The sequence below is a fragment of the Pogona vitticeps genome, chromosome 8 (assembly GCF_051106095.1).
Source record: "Pogona vitticeps strain Pit_001003342236 chromosome 8, PviZW2.1, whole genome shotgun sequence".
Taxonomy (NCBI): domain Eukaryota; kingdom Metazoa; phylum Chordata; class Lepidosauria; order Squamata; family Agamidae; genus Pogona; species Pogona vitticeps.
Genome location: NC_135790.1, coordinates 4,393,519 through 4,417,636, shown reverse-complemented (window position 1 = coordinate 4,417,636; position 24,118 = coordinate 4,393,519). Strand labels below are relative to the sequence as shown.

The 24,118-nt window shown below is 41.5% G+C and overlaps 1 protein-coding gene across 4 annotated transcripts in view; it reads right to left on the bottom strand.

The window, feature by feature from the left end:
* NSD3 (nuclear receptor binding SET domain protein 3) overlaps positions 1–24,118 on the bottom strand; it is a 73,289-nt gene that overhangs the window by 34,436 nt on the left and 14,735 nt on the right. For all 4 annotated transcript variants that reach the window (XM_072978918.2, XM_078379659.1, XM_072978919.2 and 1 more), the window contains exons 2-9: positions 22,398–23,119; positions 18,288–18,359; positions 16,798–16,954; positions 15,348–15,499; positions 14,091–14,603; positions 6,712–6,835; positions 3,372–3,472; positions 895–940 (exon numbers count right to left, since the gene is read on the bottom strand). In XM_072978918.2, the coding sequence (XP_072835019.1) occupies positions 895–940; positions 3,372–3,472; positions 6,712–6,835; positions 14,091–14,603; positions 15,348–15,499; positions 16,798–16,954; positions 18,288–18,359; positions 22,398–23,075 (1,843 nt within the window). In that variant the 5' untranslated portion in view covers positions 23,076–23,119. The remainder of the gene's footprint in view (positions 1–894; positions 941–3,371; positions 3,473–6,711; positions 6,836–14,090; positions 14,604–15,347; positions 15,500–16,797; positions 16,955–18,287; positions 18,360–22,397; positions 23,120–24,118) is intronic.

The window sequence follows — 24,118 nt, the reverse complement described above, 5'->3', positions numbered from 1 at the left end:
ATAATCAAGGACACGTGCATTTTAACATCCTTCTGTACACACACCCGAATTGCAAATTATTACAGCAGCTTGAAGAAGACCAAGGACATACTCTGCTTCAATGACTAGATGTCCGGCAGGGATAAAGGTCTCTTCCCTGCCTTTTCCAGCCCAGAGCGTAACCTGGACAGAGGACTGAGACAGAGGCTAGATTGTGAAGGGCTACTTTAAGTGTCCTTAAAGCAAGCAGAATTTCTGACGACCAAATAAGCAAGGCCACCACCTGACCTCCGAACTAAGATCTCCACAGCAGACAACCAATCGCTGAAGCCAGTCCGTAATTTCTAAAGCAGTCTGACAGGCTGTATAGAAGTTGAGTGTCTGGAAAACATTAGCTCCAAACCTTCCAAGGCACAGAGAAGCAGGGGCATCTTTCCTATCAAAAGCTAAACCCCACACAAGAAACACTCTGGCACATTTCATGAACTGCTGCTGCTGCTGGAGACTAAATGGGTTGCCCTGGTGTTTTTCCCCGGGAATACTGGAAAAGAACCTGAAATGTTTGCTGTTTAAGTCCATGTGTGTAGGAATCCTTGTTCATTCCTATTTAATTTGACTTTTTCAGTTGGCGAATAGTAGGGAAACAGGCCAGCTAGCAAATGCTTTTGTCTTTGCCGTTTGCAGGAGACTCAACAGCTTAAGACTGAAATAAAATCTTTGGATCCTAGTCCAATCTTCCCAGCAACCACACAAGCCAATAATGCAGTAGCATGATGAGAAAGAAAAGACGACGAGATGAAGGATGGTGGTGGAGGCAGAATCCTACATTGATACACATGCAGTTGCCAGATGCGAGGCTGGGAAGTCTAACAGGGACTGGCTTCATACACATTTTACACGATACAAAAGGCATACCTTTCTGCAATCCAGTCTTCACTGCTGTCTGTGGGACAGTTTCTACCTGTTTGGACAGGAAAATAAGTAGTTAATAGAGGAATTTCCTGTTCCCTAATACAAAAGAGGAAATGAAATTTCAACGCAAGCAATTAACATAGAGGGAACTCATGGTCTCAGCCTGCTCCTCCACCCCCCACCCCAGCTAAATGATTCGTTTCCACCGCTATAGACTTGATTGAGGCTGTCTTGCCTGAACCAGGTGACAAGGCAGGTCTGCGTTTACTTCGTGTCATTCCCTTTGCATATTAAGTGACGGGATGGCTTTATCTTTGGTCCAGGAAGCAGGCGAGAGATTTTAGCAGCTACGCCCTGGGCTACAGAGCAACCTCACAAATAGCTAAGGAAAAGAAAAGAGAGGGAGGACACTCAAGTTCCACGTGACACTTAACTTACTGCCCCCGTTTTTTAAAAGGCACTTCCACCCAGCAAGCGCTTGAGCTTCGGAGGCCATGGACGGTTCCTCTGTATAGAGTGCTGCAAGAGCAGGAGGGGTGCGGAGGGAGAGAATGTGCGTTGCAGGCCTCTATACAGCGGGAAACTCAACCGTTGGTGCAGTGCTCGGATAGACAAGCTGGTGACCTTGCGAAAGCACTTCGTGGCCCTCGTGATCAGTGGCTCGGATCCTACTTTGGAAGGCGGCTTCCTGTCAGAGTACACCCAAGTTGTGAATTTTGACAGTTGCAAGCAGCTCCTTTCTAAGATCTTTCCTTTTAAGCTAAAAACCGTAATTTGAAAAAAAAATTATATATATTTAAATATTTATATATTTATAAAAAGAAAATTCTCCACAGTGTGGTTACATAGGTATGTAAGAAACACGTCTCGTAGATATTTATTAAGGATTATTCTATAATTTTTTAAAAATATTTTATTTCATTATACAATGGATAAAAACATACAATAGAAGGATTTGAAGAGGTTACAATTGGTAATACAAATATAAAATCTAGACAATCACTTGTATTTTGCTACCACTCACTGCAACAGAATTAACATTGTCTCTCTCATTTGTAATTAAAATTCCAGTTATAATTTTAAAACCAAAAGGATGCAGAATCAATTTGGAAATTCACTGAAACAAAGCTTGACTGTGGGAAACAAACATGGCTGCAGAACGCTAAAATATCAGTGTGCCTTTCTGAACATACAACATACGCAAGCTTATGCATTACAGTGCATCTCTGACCATTAAGCTTTCCTGCCATGTGCTGTTCCTGAAGAAACTTAAGTACAATATACTATGTTTTCAAAATTAGCCTACATAGTATAAAGCAAGCAAGACTACTTGGGAAACGGTGACACGTGTCTCTTTGAACCATGATTAATTGAAAGTATATAGATGACTACAAATGTATCTTGAGAAGGGGAAATTTCAACAATGCCTAAAAGTTTAAAAAATATAGATAACTCTCTGTGTGTGCTACTTTCAAATATTCAATACTTAATCTTAGAAAAAAATGTTGTGCTGATGTCTATTCCTTTAACACCATCCTTCTGGAACCCAAACACATAAAGTATTGAGCAGGGGCAGCAGAGCAAAAGCTAAACATTATTTTACCAGGACAAATACTTCAGCGGAAGAGTGATGAGCATACTTTCAGCTTCCTAACAAGACATCCCGGGCAGCACACTCAAGGTTTATGAGAAGTGTCAACTCCGTTTCGAAGGAACTTAACTCTTCCAGCACAACTTGGCTCTTGAAATAACCATGCTAGGGAATGTTTATTACACAGTGTTTAGGTTTCAAAATGAATCCCTTTTACGTGTATGAAATCCACAGAATGCATGGATGGCACCACTAGGCAGCCTGCCCATTCTTCTTCACTTGCAACTGGGCCCTTCAAAAAAAAGCAACGTCTGCTTTTCTAAGATGCATGTTCAAAAGCCCCCCCCCCCCCTTGTTCATGTTGGTTCTACTCTTCCTGCTTATGGTTAACACAAAAGGCTTACTGCCTTTAAAAAGTTCGAGCTTATGAGTCAATTACGAAGAGCAACCAACGAATTCCACCTCTCTCTGTGTTGAAGAAAACAAAAAGCAAAACTAAACCTCAGTTACAAACCAGCAACTAAACCAAAGATAAGACAAGAAGGATGCCAATAGCATGTCTGGAGAAAACACTAAAACATAAAAAAAACCACTCTGCTCGTAACAGAAACAGCAAAAAGAAAAAAAAATTGGCTTCATGAGGAGGGTCATGTGTAACTGTGTTCCCGTTTATCCAAATAAGACGGATGCTGTAACGTGATCCTAGTGAACAACAAAGTTTACTGAGGGGAGGCAGATCTTGGGAGGATAATCCAAAAGCAAACCCAACGAGAAAAATGGAGGGGTGGGCGGGCAGGGAAAAATTAAAATAAAAGAAGAGGCATCAATATAAAAGCCACAACAAATATGAATACAGCATATTTTAACTCTCTACATGGAGGAAGCCAACCTGCTCCTTTTTGATCTTCTTCTTTGGCACAACTTCAGTGGATTTCTCAGACTCCGAGCGTGTTCGTATTGATCTTCTCTGTTGCTTCTTTTCTGCAGAACCTGAGGGAAGAGAACGGTTTCCATTACAGGGGTCCTTCTCTCTCTTACCCCTCAATGAGGAACAATGCTCAAGAGCAAAGTCCTTATTTCTTCAAACTGTTTGAGTGCACAGATTTTAACCCGCCAGCTGGTTTTCTGCCTGCAGGCAATACAGCTCAGCGCTTCAGGGGAAAGTTCCAAGTTCAGGAAAAGACTAGCTTTAATATGAAGATAAAGGGGAAGGCTAAAATTCAAACTATTAAGTAGGGATGGTTATTCATGTTCAAAAATCCACTTTTAAATCCATTACAAACTGACTTAAATGCCTTAAGTTACAAACTCCACCAAGAATGTAAACATGTTCCCAGATTTATTTCCATAGTGTGTCTTTAGTTTCAGGAGCATCTTATTTTCACAAAATGGATCAAAAATGGTGAGCACTCCACAGACATTTAGAGATACTGAGGCAAACAAAGCCTACTGTAGAATGATTCTACGTCAACCTGGACACCTGCCACAAAGCGAAAAAAGAAAGATTCCCAAGTGGCTTATTGTCACTGTTTAATTTCCAAAATGAAGTAACCTAGGAGTAGTTCCCAATCTTTCATATCTTACCCTAACAAGGAATCAAAGTCTCACGACAACACAAAACTCCACTTTTTTTTAAATGAACAACACTTATATCTTCACAGGCATTTGTTGTTATGTTTATAATTTATATGGTAAATTTGGTGGGGCAGGCTTGAGTGCGGAGGTGGATTAACAAATGCTTGAGCATTCTATTTATTCATCACACATCATTAATCTCGTTTGCTCTGGAGGCAAGAGAAACACTGGCTCTACAGAGGAAGTGACATGTACCTCTTAAGACCAGCCCACAACCCGTCTTTCTGTCAAAACTTGGTTGAACCGTACTGCCAATGAGCCACTGCATGGATGGAAGTGGTGTAGGCAAACAACACCGAGAAGGCTCCGCTTTGACCACCTCTCCAGCCCATAGTCGATAAGAGAGATCAAGTCAAGGGGATCGTAAGGGGGAACAAAACATCTTGGAAAAGAGCCACAGTGAATTACTGTGCAGCAGAAGAATATTTGCACACCTGCATTGTTCCCACTGACTTCAGTGAAAGTGCTGGGTCAACTCTGGTGTAAATGATTAAGACTCATTCTATCTTTCAGTATCTGTTTGTCAACTACCAGGCTAAATATCAGATGTACTTTCATCAACAAATGCTTAGGATGTGACATTAAAGATATAACCACATTTGAGTCTGAGTCGGAAGAGATTTGAGAGGGTTCTTCCATTTGTGAAAAGGTCAGCCTGTGTTTCGTTCTTCAGTCAGTCCATTGTTACAATACGGCCTATTCCCTCCTGGGTGTGCATTCAGAAACACTGAGAGTTCTCAAAGGCCAGTAGCAGCAAAATCTTAAGTTTGGCATGCATGCAGGCAAAAATTCTGTCCTCAATAAGTAACAGTTTAAAAAGCTCTCTGGAGGAGATCTCTATCCAAGAATTAGACCATACAGAGGCTGATGATCCACTATAAACAGAAGTGGATCAGCAGCTTCTGCACGGTCTTATTCCTTACGACTATTTCCAGAGCTTTCCAAATATTAAGCTACACAAAAGCTTGAAGCATTTCTAAAAATGAGAACATCTGCTCAACTTCGATTCCTGGGTCAGGATAAAGGTGGAAACATGAAACCTAACCAGCATCCTCTCTTCTAATATGATTCCACCCTCCACTCACAAATGGCATTTCAAAGCAAACACACAAAACAAGAAGATACAAATTATGCCCATTAAACTTGGAAAGAAATAAATCTGAATGAAGAAAATTGCTTTGATGTACGGTTTCACAATTATCCCTCCAAATGGTGGTGGTGGTGGGGAAACTAAAGGAGATTTCTAAAAACATATAGCTACACTGAACATTTTCAATATCCAAAATATTAATATCCTGTGACATCTGAGAAGCTGAAGAAAGGAAATTCGGTGGTATCAGAATGATACAAAAGAAAGCTGGCTATTGAGCTATAAATGGATTGTTGAACCTCAGTTCAGATCTTCATGGAATAAAGCTGCTCAGAGGTGGCTGAGATCATTTAATATCTTGTAGACCTAATATGTCATGAGAAAGCAACAGCACTTTGTTCTGCCTTATATATACCATATTTTTCGCACCATAAGACGCACTTTCCCCCCACAAAACAGGGGGGTGGGAAGTCTGTGCGTCTTATGGAGCGAAGAAAACAGATTATATTTTCCTGCTTTCTTCTCCTAAAAATTTGGTGCGTCTTATGGAAAGGTGCATCTTATGGAGCGAAAAATACGGTATATTAGCAGATTTACCATGAAACGGTCAAAAGAAGAATTCCTCAGACAGACCTACCTTGCACAACAGACATAACAGACTGGTTATGGCTTAAGCTGTGAGAGGCTTTGCTGTTTCTAATGCCATGCAATTAGCATAGGGCCACCCTTATGAAACCCGCTACCTCACATGGTTCTTGGGGAAAAGAAAGGAAAGCGAATGGGAACTCAAAACAGAGAAACAACACCTGTTGGAAGTCTCCTGAAGGTGTGATTGTCCAGTTTTGAGATGAAAATAATAATAATATTTTTTTCCCAGTGGGAGGAAACTCTGATGGTTGCTGTTATCTGTACCTGGGGATCTTTCTTGGGTGGCATGCATGGGATGAGCTGCCAAAGTCCCATCCCTGACAGATATAAATAGAATTTGAAAAGCTGCATTCCATCAATATAAGAATCTGTAGCAGTACAACTTCAAAGTGCTGCAGAGCAAGGGCCAGGGAGTACAGCATCTCCATATTTTTCCCCCAGTGAAATGCTGTCCTTCTTTCTTTCTTTATATCAGAACACTGCACAATTTAAAATTACGGACATACATAAAATATAGATGAAATTAAAACAAATTGAAATGTTAGGATCATGATCCTATTTTTGTCTAGAAGTGGGCTGGTACCTCAATAGTATTATCTTGGCCATTGGCTAGATCTTCTTTCTTGCACATGTCATGGGGCATAAATTGCATGCACATAAATACTGCATTGCTGGAATTTCTCCACAGTTCCAGAAAATTTGTCCTATAACCAAGTAGCCCATTTGACTTATTACTCCGAGAAGCATGGCCCTGTCTCACAAAATTGGCCACATTTGTGTAACATAGTGTACTTCCAAATATCACATCTGGTACCTTTTATCTGGACTGAACTCAGGAGTTGCAAACTTTACCTACTTGCCAACCCAGATGTTTCAGGAGAAGGTGACCTTTGTGAAGAGGCCCTCTCGTTTCGCTGATTTGAGACAGAAATGATTTTGTCATGCCCCTTGATGATTATTTCTGGTTTGTTTCCCAAACCCTGTTATGAGTTTAAAAAAAAGGGGGGGGGAAAGAAGATTAGATTAGGTTGTGCTACCATTTCAATGAAAACAGCACTTCAAGATACTTTTAGAGAGTTCATTTATCAGCTGAACAGATATTCGGCACTTCTCAGCCCTGCCTCTTTCAGGTACTGCCTCTGAGTGAGCACGCCCATCTGTACCCAGAAGCCTTCACCATGAGCTGTGCTGGCCAGGGTTTCTGGCCATTGCAGTCCAAGAACATCTGGGGACCCAAGTCTGAGAACCACTGATCTAGACCAGCTGTTCTCAACCTTGGGTAACCCATGTGTTCTTGGACTGCAATAACCAGAAGCCTTCACCACCCGTGGTACTGGCCAGGGTTTCTGGGAGTTGCAGTCCAAGAACATCTGGGGACCCAAGTCTGAGATCCACTGATCTTGACCAGCTGTTCTCAACCTTGGGTCACCCAAGTGTTCTTAGACTGCAACTCCCAGAAACCCTGGCCAGTACAGCTGGTGGTGAAGGCTTCTGGTCATTGCAATCCAAGAACACATGGGTGACCCAAGGTTGGGAACCAGTCTTCTAGAAGAATGGCAGGTGCAGGGAGGATGGGAGAAACAAATGTCAAAAAATGTTTCAATCCCCATACAGCAGCCAGCATGGATGTGTGTGCTAAGTCCACAGGCTAATTCATCATGGCCATGGAAGCCTGCACTGGTTACAAGAAGCTACTGACCTGCATACCATCAATGTTGAAAATACTACCTGCCAGGTATCTTTAGGGAGCCTGTCTCAACTCGCTTTAAGCAAGAAGGCTAAGCTGCTTGTCAGCATCTTGGGAGTACGAGTATGAAAGAAAGAGAAGGAAGGAGCAGAAACTAGGATGGGAAAAAGAAAAGGCGTGGAAAGAGAAGGGAGGAAAAGAAGAGAGTAAATTTTCAAGAAAGATAGAAAGCGGGGGGGATAATTTCTAAAATAAAAATGGACTTTTAAGTTTTAAATCGGATTTTTCATTTAAATTGGATTCTGTTTGATAAGAGGCTTTTGAGGAAAACTCTACCTAAAGACAGTTTTCTATTTAAGGTATGTTATAGCTGAAAGGTTTTCCGTGGTGAAATAAGGATTAATTTTTAATCATGCAGTATGAGACTGTATACGAAATGAAAAGTTTAAAATATTTTGTAAATGAATTCTATTAATTAATTCATAACGGCAAGTATGTATGCTCTCCCAGAGGTTTCTGGAAAATTATTACAGGTGACTTTTCTGTCTTTAAGAAACCATCACAGATGCTTGGTTTTGCAATTCAATTAAATAAAACAATTTAAATGGTTACTGTTAATGGTTATTTTTCTCCTTCCAACTAAGTACAGCAGAAAAATTGTTCAAATATGAACAATTAACCTATTAAACGGGAGACAGTTCACCAACAATTATTTTATAATCACCTGTTTCAAATGTTAAACAACCAATCATCAATTTTCTGATGTATCTGTAAAAAAGTTATTATTCTGAAAATAAAAAAAATTATGTCTTGTAAATATGAAGGTTTTAAGAATCGGCAAGTGTGAATCTTTATATAAAAAACCATGGTTCAAACAGAGTTTTACTAACTGGTGATTTAAATCAAACCCACCCAACTGAAAGTATGGATGGCTAGGAAGAATTGAGATTGAGAAGAGGGAGTGGCCAAGATGCCACATAATATTCCATATCCAGCATCTTCCAAACTGAGATTTCTTTTCTCTTGCCCATTCCCTGCAGTGATCTGTGGTGCCAGAAGGACAGGTTACCTACCTACAACTCTGTTTCTTTAAGTCCTCTGTGGCAGTTGCACATCTGGCATATTCTGCACCTGCGCAGCATGTCCCGGAACTTTCCAGAACAAATTAAAGGGGTTGTGGCAGGAGCCCCACCCAACGCACCCATTGCACATGCTCTCTACGCTCCCTGTAGTCCCTTAGTCCTGAATCCATAAGATTCATTAACAATTGGACATCCATGAGTGTGGAAATAGGGTTGTGTGAGTGCTACAGATGACCACTTGAAGAAACACAGTTCCAGGTAGGTCACCTGTCCTTCTTCCTCATGGTCTCCGTGGACTCACACATATGGAAGACTAGTAAGTTTACCTGGGAGGAGCGACGGATGTGGCTGGAGCACTGAAAAGAGAACAGCTAGGCCAAAACTTGTGTCCTGATGTGTTGTACCTTCTACCTTATAGTGAGTCACAAATGAAGATGGTTGCAACCACATGGCAACTCAGCATGTCAGGAAGAGGCAGAGGCACTGTAGACGTTGGGGCTGCTCTAGTGGGCTGTGCTCTGATAGTTCTAAGGACGAATAAATGGGCATGCTGGTAACAGGGTTGTATTGTGAAAGAGACTTGTTTTGACATTCTCTGCAGTCCTACCAGGTCTTTCTTGTGAGAGTCATAGCAAACCATGAGACCACTGGGTACGTTGAAATGGCACAGCACAACAAGGCAAAGGGCGGATGCTCTGCAGACATCAAACATAGACAGGGATCATTCTAACAGGGTGCATTATTGGGGGAGAAAGATGGTAATAAAATAACTTGCAAAATATGAAAAGATGAGACCACCTTGGCAGGAAGGTCACGCCCAGCCTTAGTTTGACCTTGTCTTTCTGGAACACAAGGTATGGAGAGGCTACTCTGAGGGCACACAGCTCACTACTGTCCTGAGACATTGATGTTACTGCCGGAACTGCAATGTCTGGTGGTGATGAAAGAAGTAGTGGAGGTCTAGGATGGGGTGTAAAATGCCATCTTTATCTGGCACAGTGAAATATCTTGAGTAGAAGCCCTTTGTTAGTTGGTGGAGGTCTATGCGCTTTATGGCAACTCTGCACAGGAGGGTGAAGCTCTTTACTTGAAGCGCAGTTGAAGGTCATGCTTGTCTAACTTGTCGGGGTTATGGTATGGAATTTTACTGAATAGCTGTGTTCTATGACAGTAATGACCAAGGAATCCTGTGGTGGTTGTGTGCCAGTGCTGGAGAAAGTTGGCCTCCATTCAGGTGTTCATGAATCCAGGAATGAGAGGTGTCAAGGATGTGTATCTTTGTATCTTCCTTATGTGTAGGACTGGCACGTGGAGAATTGTGAAGACTGTCTGGAGCAGCAGTTCTTAACCTTTGTTACTCGGATGTTTTTGAACTGCAACTCCCAGAAACCCCAGCCAGCACAGTTGGTGGTGAAGGCTTCTGGGAGTTGCAGTCCAAAACTCCTGAGTAACCCAAGGTTAAGAACCAGTGGTCTGGAGGATCTGAAATGCGTGTGTGTTAGTGGTCTAATACAGCCATTCTCAGTGGGAGACATATGGCCCCCTGGGGGGTGCTGGCACATTTGAAGGGGGCCACAGATTCATCTATTTGTGTTGTATCCTTGTCTGCACACAGCCAAAGGCTTTCCTTGTTTGACGGGGGGCGGCCTGGAACCTGAGAAAGCAGTGGTCAAAATAAATAAATAAATAGATAGATAAATAAATAAGGTTGAGTATTGCTGGTCCAATATACTGCTTCTTGAATTGGGTGGATGTGGAGGTCTAGGAACTGAGGCTGAGATATTTTGCCCTGGTGCAAAGTTTATCATCACGTCCAAGTTTTGTTTTTGTTGAACAAATCGTGTTTGTCAAAAGTGAAACTTTCAACAATAAACTTCACATCTGGGAGGAGTCCAGATGAAAGCAGCTAGCCAAGGCTTCCAAGAGCTATTACACTAGCTAGTGTTTTTTGACCAAGGAGTTAGCTGAGTGGGGGCTTCAGGTTTAAATAATGCACGTCATTTTGGTGGGTGACTCTCCTGCAGAGGAATTGCTGATATGCTCTCTTACATACAGTGTAGATGCCAATGCAGAGTTACAACATCACAGATAAGTGGAACCTCTTGCCAACAGCACTGAGCTTTCATCCCTTTTTATTTACCCATGGAGTGTGGTCTGTTACAGGATCTACCTCGCATCACATCCACTATTATGGAGTTTGTGTAAGGTGTTTGAATAGGAAATGTGAGTCTTTCCTTGTACGCTGCCTAGATGATATATCTTTCTGGATGTGGATGGAAATGACAATGCAATCTCCCATGATTGTCTAATTAGGTATAGTACTGAAGGCAACACTGGTGTAGTTGTTTGGGTTTATACCCTTCTGAATACAGAATCTGTGACTGGATCATCTGGTTTTTGAATACTGAGCTTAAGGGCAGAAGCCATTCTGATAAGCTGGTCAGTGAAAGAATGAACATCCTCAGTAGGAGAGGATAGGCGTATATCAGCACTGCGAGCATCTGGTGATGCTAACTCCACTGGTTCAGAGGAAGATGATGAGTTGGATTCATCACTGGAATGCGATTGAAGTAGTAGCAGTTTCCATTGCTCCAACTGTGATACAGGTAGTACAAGGTAGCCGAAACCAGGAACTAGGTCACTAACCGACTAGGGTCCCAATCCTGATCCAACTACACTTGGTCCCAAGTATCTTCACAGTAATAAGGAGAGTAGGCATGCTCATCTTTCCCTGGAGAAGTCCTGTCCCATCCATGAGAGGGGGACTGGTACTAACATCTGTGATAGCAGGGGGATTGGTGAACTTCTTGGTACAGTGGTCTTGACAGTGAGCTGGGGGAGTAAAAGGGCAATAGAGAATACCCCTGGAATGGGATTCTACAGTCTTGTTGAGGTAAGGCCACTTGATAGGTCATCTTGCGAGGACAGGTCAGCCATTTCCCCTTCAAATATCAAGGCTTGTTGTGTTGGTTGGTAGGTCAGTATCGTGAGAGCCTGATCAGAGATGGATCTCATGAAGGAATCAGTGGCATCAATATGTCAGGTCTGACATCAGGGGACACTAAAGAAAAGGGTCTCCTTTTGTCTCTTCTCTTTTTTTTATTGTATTCCTCTTCACCCTAAAGATCTCTTGGGTCCTTGTTTTGGCTTAGTCTCACTGTGCTGTATCAGAGGACGAAAAACTGAAGGCTGTAATGGCTTCAAAACCAATCCTGTTGGAACTGAGGGAAGTGATGCTATCTGAGCCTCTAATGGTTTCATTGGTCTTGTCCTTCACTGTTGGAGTGGATGGTTGTGCATGTGTTTTGGTAATTGCCATTGATTTTAAAGGCTGCCGGTTGGCCATGGTCTTGGAAAAGAAGAGGGACGTTTCCCAACGGAGTGCCTTGCAACAAGCATCACAGTATTTCTGTCCTTGGGGAGTAAACATAAGGCAATGCATACATGTTTGTGCACGATGATCCTCCCCAAGGCAAAGGAAGCATTTGAGTGTCTGTCAGTGGCCTGCAGTGGGTACATTTTTTAAACGAGGTGGAAGGTGCCATGTGACATTCAATGGGGAAAAAAACTAGCTTTTTTTAAAGGGAAGCAACAAGGGAGAAGAAGAGGAAACAAGGGAGTTACATAGAAGGGTACACAAACTGTGATCAAGACGTTAAGCTGAAGAACTTCTGAAATGTGCTGAAGGACATCAGGGAGCATCAAGAGCATGCATGATAGGTGGAGTGGATGGACCCCCCACCAAAACTTATTAATTAGCTTTGGAAGGTTCTGGAACATGCTGAGAAGGTACAGCATACCCCATATGTGTGAGTCCACAGAGACCAGGAAGTAGTATTTTAGTTTGGTCAGTTATATAGCACTTTTTCGTGTAGTGGGGAACATCATGAGGAGCTGGACTGCTTAATCTGGCAGAGACTCTAGAATCCACTAGAACTATACCACTGGACTGTGATCAGTGCATCCATAGACTGGGAAGCTGAGGAGGAGACAGAAGTATGCCCTTGCTGTTTCCACTTCACATTTCTACACGCTGTAAACGTATCTATGTATTTGTCAGAGACCACTGCATGTATGAACGTGGGATACCTTATCGGAAAGGATGTGCACATACTAGTGTGAAACAGTGGGGAGCAATAAGTATGTGTGTGGTAGAATCTGTGTGTGTCTGCTGCTTCTGGGTGCCCACTTGTATATGCACTTTATTCACACACAGTCCAAGTTTTTCTTCTTCACAACACAACAGAAATAAAAATACAAAACAAAAAATAAGAAAGAATTTAAGCCAGGCACAAAAGACCAAAACTGTCCAGCATCCTATATGCTTGTTAGAATGATTTGAGTACAGTTAAGCAGCAGGAATACTAGAGAGCCCTGGTGTATACAGAGAAATTGCATGGATGAAGAAAATCTGTCAGCTACTATCTGCAACCTGCAGTGGTATAGTCCAGACAAAGTTTTATGTTCTCACATGCCATGTTTCAAAGATAGACCAATTAAGGACTACTTGCCAGATCTGACAAGTGGGCATGTAGCCCACTATGATTTCTAGCAAAAGCCAATCAGGAACACCCTGCTCCTTTTCAAACAGAGGCAAGAAAGAGTCAGAAATGAGCGAAGACCTGTGCAAGTTTGTGGACCCTCAGTAGTTACTTAGAAAGTGAAGACACTTGTTAACCCAATAAAGTGATAGACATAGTTTGGTTTAAGATTGTGATTCAGCAGAAAATGAATGGTACTGTTACTTGATGACTTAAAGGATGGGAGGAAGGACAAAATGTGATCCTTTGGTGAGGCTGAATTCGAATTCCCAGCTTTTCTTGCCACCTCCTATGCTACCTTAGGGCTGATGGGAGCTGCAATTCAAGAATTAGAAGACTGCACTTTCCTACAGTTGCATTAAAGAAACTACTCTCAATTACCCTGGCCCTGCAAATTACTCTTTAACAAAACTAGAAAGGATAGCATTGCAAGATACTTGCCTGCCAAACAATCAGACTGCTTTCTGCCGCCGCCAATGTTTGACAGGTACTTTTAGCAGTTTCAAACACTTGAACATTTGTATGAGAGATGATGCTGATACATTTTAATCAATATGCAAAACAGGCTCTGGGGAGACGAGCCGCTAATTCTTCAGGATGCTATTCACAATCTCAGACAGTTACCACCCAGGACTTCTGAGTTCACATGACCTAAAAGTCATTTTGGAGAGTACAGGACTTTTTCAGACAATGTGAGAACAAAAGGGTCTGAAAAAAAATATTTTACACATCTTGCAAAAAAAGAAAAAAAACGCATTCTAAAACAGGCTGAACATACAGAATCACAACCCAAATTCTATACATGCATGATTGGAAAATGGTCTCACTGAACTCAGTGGGACTTACTTCTGAGCAGACAGGCTTAGCAAATCTCTTAATTCACTCTGCACGTACTGCTCTCTTATAGAAACTTATGTGTCTTTACCTTGGTAGAGTAAACAAACTGATCAATGAACTTTCCATTCCCGGCAGCATTCTGGAGCGCAAAAACTTGTTCAATTTTAACAACTGGAGACATATTACACTTCTGAAGGTCAAAGGTCCCCTGGTGCAAAGTTATTGATGCTGGTAAGGATTTTCTGGCTGCCGCCGTCTTCCATGGTATTTTCACAGGAGGCGGTTCTTCCTCCACAGTCGACTGCCTCCTCTGACTGTGCCTCCGCACCTCGGTATTGGATGGAGAGGATGCTGCCAAAACCTCACTGGCCTGTTCCGGCTGGCGGTTTGGTGATGGTTTAGATCGCCGAGTCTTTTTAGGCTCTGCCTTTGGCACAGGAGTCCTCTTGGCCTTGGACAAAGTCTCCTCAGGCTCCTTGTCTACATAGATGAAGGTGTATTGTTCTATCCTCTCTTCCCGAGACATTTTCAATGCTTTCTCGGCATGGGCAATGCCAATATCCCATTGGGCACGTTCTCTCTGCGGCCTCGGTTTGCGAATCTTAGGGATAAGCAAATAAATAGAAGGTTTGTTGCAGCTGCTTATTTCCATGTATAAAGTATGCCCACTCAATAAAAGCATTTGGCCACAATTACCCTTTTAAAGCATGCCTCTGTTCTGAACATATCAAATCAGTACAGGTCCTGAACCTCTCAGGGCTGACAGAACAGCAAGAAAGTTGTTGAGAAAACACAGAAAACATTAAAAGGAAGGATCAGCAAAAATCCAGAAGCCAACATGCACTGATGTTATGACATACAGGCTCTCTCACCAGTTGGCCCATGTCATCCTGATCCTCAAATCTCTGTTGTGCCTCATCTTACACTTACCAACAATCCCAGGTCCTTGAACAATTGCACTGTGTCTTTGGATATCATCTAGGGTTGGAGACTCCAGAACAGGATAATTAAAACCCCTGCAATCAATGCTATTGCTACTGAATTGTGCCTACACATGATGCAAGCACCTTCAGCAAGTCCAATAACATCAAGGGATCCTCACCAAATTATTTTAGGTGATACGTGGATTGTGCATGCATATTGCTTTGTTATTTCTAAATAGCTATACAGAAAAAAAAACTCCACGTATCAATACAATTAAGGGTAAATTAAACAAATGATGTTATGTAGATCATCCCAACAGGACATCAAAGCAAACTAATCAATGTAACCACTCTTGATGTTTAAACACTTACTTTCTCACCCCACGGCTAACGTGTATGGTATCATTTCCGATGGTACATACCTTCTGTTTTTCAGAGTGATTAGCTTGCTTAGCAGCCTCTGCCACCAACTGATCATATTGTTTGCGTCCTTTGTACTCTCGAACCCGCTTTTCATGTACCCATGCCCTCTCAGGCTGGTTGCTAAAGAACTGAACGTGGTATTCGCGTGCTCCTGGAATTAAAATAAATCATCCCATTAAGAAATTCATTCAATGTGAACCTCTTCCACTCTCTTGAATACACACCCAAACTATTTTCTACTTCAGCAATGAAATTCAAAATTTACCATTTTATTTTTTTTTAACTGGTGGTGCAATGCAGTGTCATGCCCTATGAAAACATGGATCTAGCCATGTGCACCCTGTTGGAAAATGGAACAGGCCATCTTGAAGTAGTGTCTGCCAATATGAGAAGGGGTAGAACCAGGACTGCAACATACTGTGGTACACTCTGCTGGACTTGTCTGATGCTTCCCTTCAGTCTCATAAAACTCCTGATATATCACTCTGCTTCTATTTTACCTAAAAAGCTGAGTTACATCTGCGAGGTTCAAGGTCAAACACTAACTATATGAAGGCTTCCAAATCATTGCAATGGGATGGTTGCAGATTTGCCCTCTGAGATTCAAGGGAAGCAAACATGATCACTTTTGCTGGGTCAAACTATATATAAACTTAAATTGCAAACTGATAGCATTCGATCACACTTTCAGTTATCTAAGCAGTGGCCAGAGAAAGGACTGAGCAAGCTTAGAAGCATAGCCAATTGGATAACAATGGTTAGCTCTACAGCCTCTCTTCCCTTCTATAACAAGATTCTAACAAAAATCACCTTTCCAAAGCTTTTCAAGGAAAAATTACATGGAGACCAACAGGCATTCCACAGTAATTTTTGGAAGACTGCTAAAGAATAAAACCAGCAATGAGTCTTTGAAAAGTACACCTTATGAAGCGGGCAAAAGTTCACAAAAGTTTGTATCACAAATAACTGATTAGACCTTTTGGTGTCAAAAGGTTATTTGATGCTTCTATTGGGAAAAAAAAACCCCAAAAAAACAAACAAAAAACCTCAACACAGTATGGAACATCTTTAGCAGGCACTATCTCTTCACATCATCTCTTCCAGGTCCAACTGGATATAATATTGACTCACCTTATGGAGTTGTAGCAAGAAAAGTAAAAACATGACAGCTTTTCTGGTGCAGTAGGAGAAAATCTGCAATACACCAAATACTGCAATATGTTTTAAGTTTGGCAGCCTCCACCCTGCAGGCCACATTTGACCCAACAGACTGAGTCATTTGGCCCACAGAGACACCTCCCTCTAGGGACACCAAGTGAACTAAGATCATGAGTCAGTGGCTTCCCAAATGGGAAAGAAAAGAAGAGAGGGAAAACGGTTCACAGCACAGCATGTCCTCAAAGAGTAGTCAGAATCTAGAAACCCCACTCAGCGGTTTGATTTCCATACCTCTTGTGTTAATTTTGGTATGAACCTCTAGCTGCGGGTCACTTGAAACCATGCAGGGCCACCAAGGGTAAGTCCCCACTTTGGACCAGACGAGATCTCCAACTTCGAACTTGCTTTCACTTGCAACTTGTGTTGGAAGAGGAGATTCCTCTTGGGCCTGTACAAGAATAATGAGACAATATGACTCGTAAATCCAGAATGAAAGTTACCCACCAGACCCTCCACACAAACCCTGCAAGCAAATACCGGCATCTTTTCAGCCCTCTTGTATTTATTTTCTGGATGTGTGGGCAGAAAAAAAAGGCATGCTACATAAAACTCAATGGAGCTTCTTTCAACCTCTTTTCTGGTACTACTGTGTTTAATCAAACAGCGAGATAATATCAGTTAAAATCTTTCATAAAGTCACTTTTAAAAGGCACTCCAATTTATGGGTCAATATTTTTTTTAAAAGATGATGTTAAGCATCATTTATTTCTGAAAGAGAACCATTCTTCCCTCTAAAAGTAGAAAGTTATGATTGAAGCTTTAATACTGCCATCAACATTCACTCGAAATAGACACACTGATGCACCTTTCTTGTACCTAGTTTTTGTTGGAGGTACCTGGGTGTGACTCTGCTAACACTGAAGAAGATGCTTGTCTTTGTACGGAGAGTCGATAGAGAAGGACTCTCTCAGGTGTCCTAGACTAACCTCCACCTGCTCTGACCTACGCTGATCTTCATCCTTGGCTGATACTCCTAGGGTTGCTGAGGTCACTTTCTTCCTTCTTGACTGTCTTTAGGAGAGAACAGAAGAGACAACTTGCCTTTGTTTTCAATAGCTAAGGTTTCTCTGCATCTTCACCGGAGTTATCCAGAATTAAGATCCAACACATTTTTTTTAAAACAACAACAAAAAAACACACAGCTCTCTTTTTTTTCTTACAACACGAACTCTGCGATTTATGTTATTTGTTTGTTTGACTGATTGATTTTTATACCGCCCACCTGACCAATGGCCACTCCGGGCGGTTCACAGACAAACCAATTTCTTTTCTAAGAGTGAAGTGTCCTTTGCTAACCATTCCAATATTCACAGGTTGAATTCACAAGTTAATTTAGTTGTTGCTTGGTGCTGCTTGCTCTGCAAACAGTTTCTACGAGGGAAGAGAATATTGAAGCTTCTCTGCACACATAACAATATGGGGGCTGCATAAGCCTTGCAAACGGCTGACATCATAATGTCTCACTGCATTCTACACTGTTCTGGATGCCTTTGACAACACTGAGAATCTGCTCAGAAGCTATTTCACGCTCGCACCAAGTAAACCTGCAGGACAGGAAAATCTTAGGCTCCTACAACCTCTCATTGTCCACGAATACCTCAAAACTTTTTCCCAATAAAGTTTAATAGTCTAGTGGTCTAACTGCTCGTTTTGAAGCAAGCCAGTTTCAACAACATGACATTTTTTGGAGACGGACCTTCAGAGTATTGATATATACTAACCGGGGTTTCATCCAATACTACTGGCTCTTCCCTTGGTTTTTCAGACAGTATGCTAAGCCTCTCATTGGGTTTCTGTGAAAGAAATAATAAGGGAACAGTAAAAAAAAGGAACAAAAGAGAACATGAAGAAACAGAGAAGAAACAAATCAGAAGAGACTGAGTATTGGATCACACAGCCAACATTGCTGTCTCAGTCTCTTTTAGAGCTCTGCTAGAATTCAGTTTGAGTCACTACATGCGTAACTGCTCAACAAGTTCACATTTACAGTACAGACATCAAAGAGCTACAGAAGGGGAGAGCAAAGGTCATTGAAAAAGGCAAGTTATAGTTTTGAGTGGTTATATGCTTACATTCACACACACCCAACATTCTTTACAAGAAATACTTCCATGCAGATTGATGTGTTATTTTGCCGGTAATATGAAACAACATAGGAGGTATTAGTGGTGTGCAGGTGAGAAGTATGATTTTAAATTCAAACTTTCCCATGACAGTTATCTTCCAAACTAAATCTTGCTGACTTCACTTAGCTTTAAATCTCCTTAGTCATCCGAATTATACAGTTCACTACAAATCGAGTTTAGTATAGCTACACATTTTCCAGCTTCCTTGGGATTAAGCAAATACAACAGATTGGATGTAAACTTCTCCACCCTTCACCCCATTAAAACCAATCTGCAAGTTATTCATGGCTAGCTTAAACCCCACTGATTTTGACCGTAAGCATGGTGGAGTCTAAACCAAGCCAATTACATGAGCCAGGGAAGCATTCCTTCAGGTAGACTGTAGTCATTGTGCATCATTATGTTTTCATTTGCAGCCAGGCTGGTCAGCTAGCCAGGAATGAGAGTAGAGATGAGAATTTTGTTATGATATTGCCACAAGTTCTCTTTCAGCCTTCACCTCTATTTGACAACAATGCAGATACCAGGGAAGAGATGAAGCACCTCAACGTCACAGACCCAGTTCAGTTCCACTTGCCAACCTTTCCAAACTCTGAGGCATCAAAATAAGATTCCTCCTTCTGGCACTATGTTCTTCTGGGTAGCTGTGCACTGAGACAATGCTTCAAGATACTCAATGAGCCCTGCTTGGAGCGAGATGAGTCACAGTTTACCTGGCTCCATGAAGTGTTAGCCAAGTCTGATTTGTTTTTCCCACACAGGGAAAGAGAGAGGGTGGGGCTCACCTTGAAAGGCCGGGTTATGGCCTGCCTCTTCCTTGCCTTCCCCAACCCTCTGCAGAGAAAGGCAAGGAGGAATGAAGGCATCTTGACAAAGGCAACAAATAGAACATAAATGTATACGCTGTGAGTAAGTAAAGAGACAATTAAGGCTAATTCAATTTAATGATACTGGAGAAGGAAAAGTATATTGCAAGCTTTTCAAAGCACATGTTTCATGCTGGATTTCTCCCATTGGAATGCTTCACAAGCTCACTTCCAAAAGGTTGTTTAATCTCATCCGTTAGGCCAGGACAGACAGTTTGCTGAAGGAACATAGTGCATACATAAACTTTTCTTCTCGCTGTTTAAAGAATCCTGCTAAGGTCAACTCAACACTGCCACCTGCCAATTTTTTTTAAAGAAGTAAAATGAGCAGAGGTATCAACAATAACAAGAGAACTGCTACTGTTATGTGCTGTGAAGGTGCTTCCCAATTATGGTGAACCTACTAGAAGTTTTAGAGTACATAAGATGGATTCAGGGTAAGATGGATTCATCACTGCCATATTCCAGAGAGCTTCCATGGCCAAGCGAGATTGGCCCTAATCCAACATTATCCCCTACACCTATTGGCTCCCAGTGATAGTTGGATTAATTGCTCAAATTCTACATAAAACAAACCAAAACCATCACTGTTAGCAGTTCTATGATTGAGGTGTAGTTTGCCTAAGGCGAGCCTATGAATGCATGGTTGGAAGGATCTGAAAAACTGGGACCTGCCAGCATTTACCAATTATCAGCCAATGCCTAATAACTTTTTAATGGATTGAATATTCCAGAGCTAGTGTTTGAGATGGTATGAAAGTGGGTTGTCCATTTAAAAAAGCAGGGAGCTAATTATCAAAAGACCCAAAGTAGCTCAAATCCAGGTACTGTATCCCATTTCTAGCTCTTTAACTGCTTACCAAGAATAAAGCAAAGAATTGCAAGGCACATTTGCAGAGGACCAGTGGAATGCTTCCAGTTCTACATGCAAATACTGAACAGAAGCATGTGGGAGTACAAAACAGAACCTGGATGGCTACGCAAGGAAATCACTGTGAAATACACTATGACTCATCATGGTCCACTGGACTGCACTCTTAACAGCAATGATGGGGAAAAAAACCAAGATCCATTTTAAGCAAACTACACAAAGTAATCAAGTTGTCAACACTGCATCTTAACAACTGCAGTGTACTTTATGCAGGGCTATTCCTGAAGAGCTTTCCTGGAGCTCCTGTTTTGCTCAAAATGAGGCAGCTGAGTAGCAAACTCATGCATAAAACTGTGATCATGTTGCTTTGATATCAAAAGACCTGTACTTTTTACCAACTGCTTCCTGAGCGCAATTTAAGATGCTGATTTTAATGTTTAAAGCCCTAAATGACTTTGGACCTGATTGTCTAAGGGACTGGCAATTTTACTGTGATCCTACCAAGATGTTAAGGTCTTCATAATATTACTTGTCGAGAGCCATTTGACAGTTTTATGCTAAAGGATTTTCTCCTGTGCAGTGGAAGGTGCAACCACTATCCACATTGCTGCTTTCAGGAAGGGTGTGAAGACACAACTTTCCAAACAAGCCTTTCACACCGAGATATGTGCTTCAGAAATGCAATGCTGACAAGAGTACAAGGATAACTCCACAAAATAAGTAAAGTATCTAGGATTTCAATCCCATGCACATTTATCAGGAAATAAGTCCCAAGAATGCAATGAAACTCTGGGTAAACATGCATCATATGCCGCATAAATTTATTTGGCTCTCTACAAAATATCTCTTTCCTTTACGTTGCCTCTTGATCTTACACAGGATCTGTTTTCATTCATCCCAGAGTGCACGATGCATAAGAATGGATTAAAGTTACAGGAAGCCAGATTTTTCTTGAATGTCAGGAAAAGATTCCTGTTTGAGCAGTACAACAACGGAACCAGTTACCTGGGGAAGTGGTGAGCACTCTCACACTGGAGGCATTCAACAGAAAATTAGATAACCATCTGTCCAATATACTTTGATTTGGATTCCTACACTGAACAAGTGGTTAGGCTTGATGGCCTTTTAGGGCCCTTCCAATTTCATTATTCTATGATTACTTTAATAATTATACTCACTGACTGCTGCACAGAAGTCAGAAATTCATATTACATGTGGCTACTCTATGCCACAAGAATATGGTTATGTATATACAGTACATTATATTTTCACAATATGCAGTGAAGCTTTGATTCATGTACTTATCATGATAACCAAGCACCACATGTTGGCTTGTCTCTCTCCTGACAAGCCAGAAAACCCAGTTTATTGTCAGTTCCCTCAAAATCCTAGCTTACTGCGACATGTTAGGACTGTCAGGGACCTTTACTCCAACTTTAAAGTGTTTTTTAAAAGAACAGAAAGATTGTGTCTTATCTCTCATCTCACCTATGGTATAAAATGATTCGCAAGAGAATGCTCCCAACTCTATTATGCTGAAGACTCAGTTTTTGGATGTCTGGTTGTTAGTAGAAAGGATCTTTTACCACTCCTCTACAGATTCCAAACTTTCTTGTCAAGAGAAAACATGACAGCTATCAATTCACTTAGCCGCAATTAACATCACTGAAAGCTACATTTGTCTCACCAACAGTACAATTTAACTCTGGCAGAACCTCAAGATTCTGACAGATCCCTTGTGATAAGCTACACACTTTACTATTAAAGCAAAATCTGGATTTCTTTGGCAATCCATGAAGATAATATTTTATTTAAAACAACAGATTCATATTAGTAGGTTCTTAATTGCTATGTCTGATTACTTTGGCAATCTGTTAGCAGGCAAACAAAGGAAAAACAAAATGAATATGAAAGTTGCCTTGTGAGATCAGTAAAAAAAAAAAAGGCTGAAATTATTGCTTCACTTACGTTTTCCTCTTCCGGCTCTAGTTTTGGGATTTTATGTGACTTGCGCTCTTCTGAATGGGAAGAGTCATGTTTACTACTCTTTTTCCTCTTCTCTTTTCTTCCTTCATGTTTTGACTTAGCATATTCGCTCGCTTGTACTTCATTTAAAAGGTCCCCACACAGAGAGGATTCAAACAATTCCCTGCCGTTCTGGATAGTTTTGGTTATTTTTAATTTGATTTCTGGTGAGCCAGTCTTCTTTGGAATCACCGTCTGAGATACTGAAGGAGGTGGAGGCTGTGGGGGAGATGGTTTCTCCAGAAGGTCATGGGGCCTTAGGTTAGAGTTCTCCATTTGATAATACTCAGGTGGGCTAAAGTTTCTGACTGTGCCAAAGCCATTGGCTGAGCCATTGGGATACTGACTATAGGACTGGTATTTGGCTTGGGGCTCATACATGCTGATTGGTGGAAATCCATTAATGAGGGGTGGAAGGTCCTCTGTGGTGGGTGTAGGATACTGAAAACCTTGCTGCAAGGCAAGGGCTGCTTCATACGGTGTCTGTCTACCATCTTCAGTGATGTCACTGCTGGCATCAAAAGCATCCTCTTGGCGGTTGTTAGCCGAGTCAATGAGTTGAGGTGGTTGCTGAATTGTGTTTCCCATGATCCCTTGCATGAAAGAGAAGGAGAAATCCATTGTTCTGCTCCAGCATCCTTAGCTTTCCCTTTTTCTCATAGGGCCTAAAAAACAAGAGTGGGGAAAGGTGAAACAATTTGTCAAAGTTGTTTGGTTAAACCAAGGCAAACACTTAGAATTGGCTTGAAAAGAATTTTGCTCTCCACTAATGAAAATGACCTTGGGCAGCCTTAACAGAGTTATTGTAGCATGTTGTTTTGTCCCATCAAGCTGGAACTGATTTCCAGTGACTGGGAATAGAGCTTTCAAAGTAAGTGAGGTACTTGAGGAGTGGTTTTACCAGTTCCACACCCACAGTGAGCTTCCATGGCTGAATGGGGATTCAAACCCTGTTCTCCAGAGTTTTACCGTGTTTTCCCCAAAATAAGACAGGGTCTTATATTAATTTTTCCTCCAAAAACCCCATTAGGGCTTATTTCAGGGGATGTTTTATTTTTTCATGCACAACCATCTACATTGATTCAAATACAGTCATGTCATGTCATTTTCTTCTGGTTGCTGCACAATGGTGGAGGGCATTTTTGGGGTACGGTTTATATTATGAGTATCCTGAAAATCATACTAGGGCTTATTTTCAGGTTAGGTCTTATTTTCGGGGAAACAGGGTAGTTTGTCACTATCTAGTACACAATACTGGGTATTCCACTGTGGCATATGTTTTAACATATTACAACCCACTTCACAATTCACAAATGAAGTACTATCTTCAACTACCATATTATATGTATCATATACTCTCTCACACTTCAGAACAGAGATGGGGGAAAAATAAACAGAAGACAATGAAATGCAAGAATATACCCTGACATTCCTAGGAGTATTACACAGCACCCCGCTTGCATTTTGGCCATGCTGTTTACATCTTTTTTTTCCTCTGTTCCTTCATGCAAATACACACAGTCCCACAATAAATGTGCTGGGGCATCACAAAACTATAGTGGCAATAGAGCCTCCCTATGAACCTTTGCTGGTACTGTACTGGGTCAAGGCACCTATTGATATGAGCTATCCAGCCATGAATTGTCTCCAGGCAGCTTTGACTG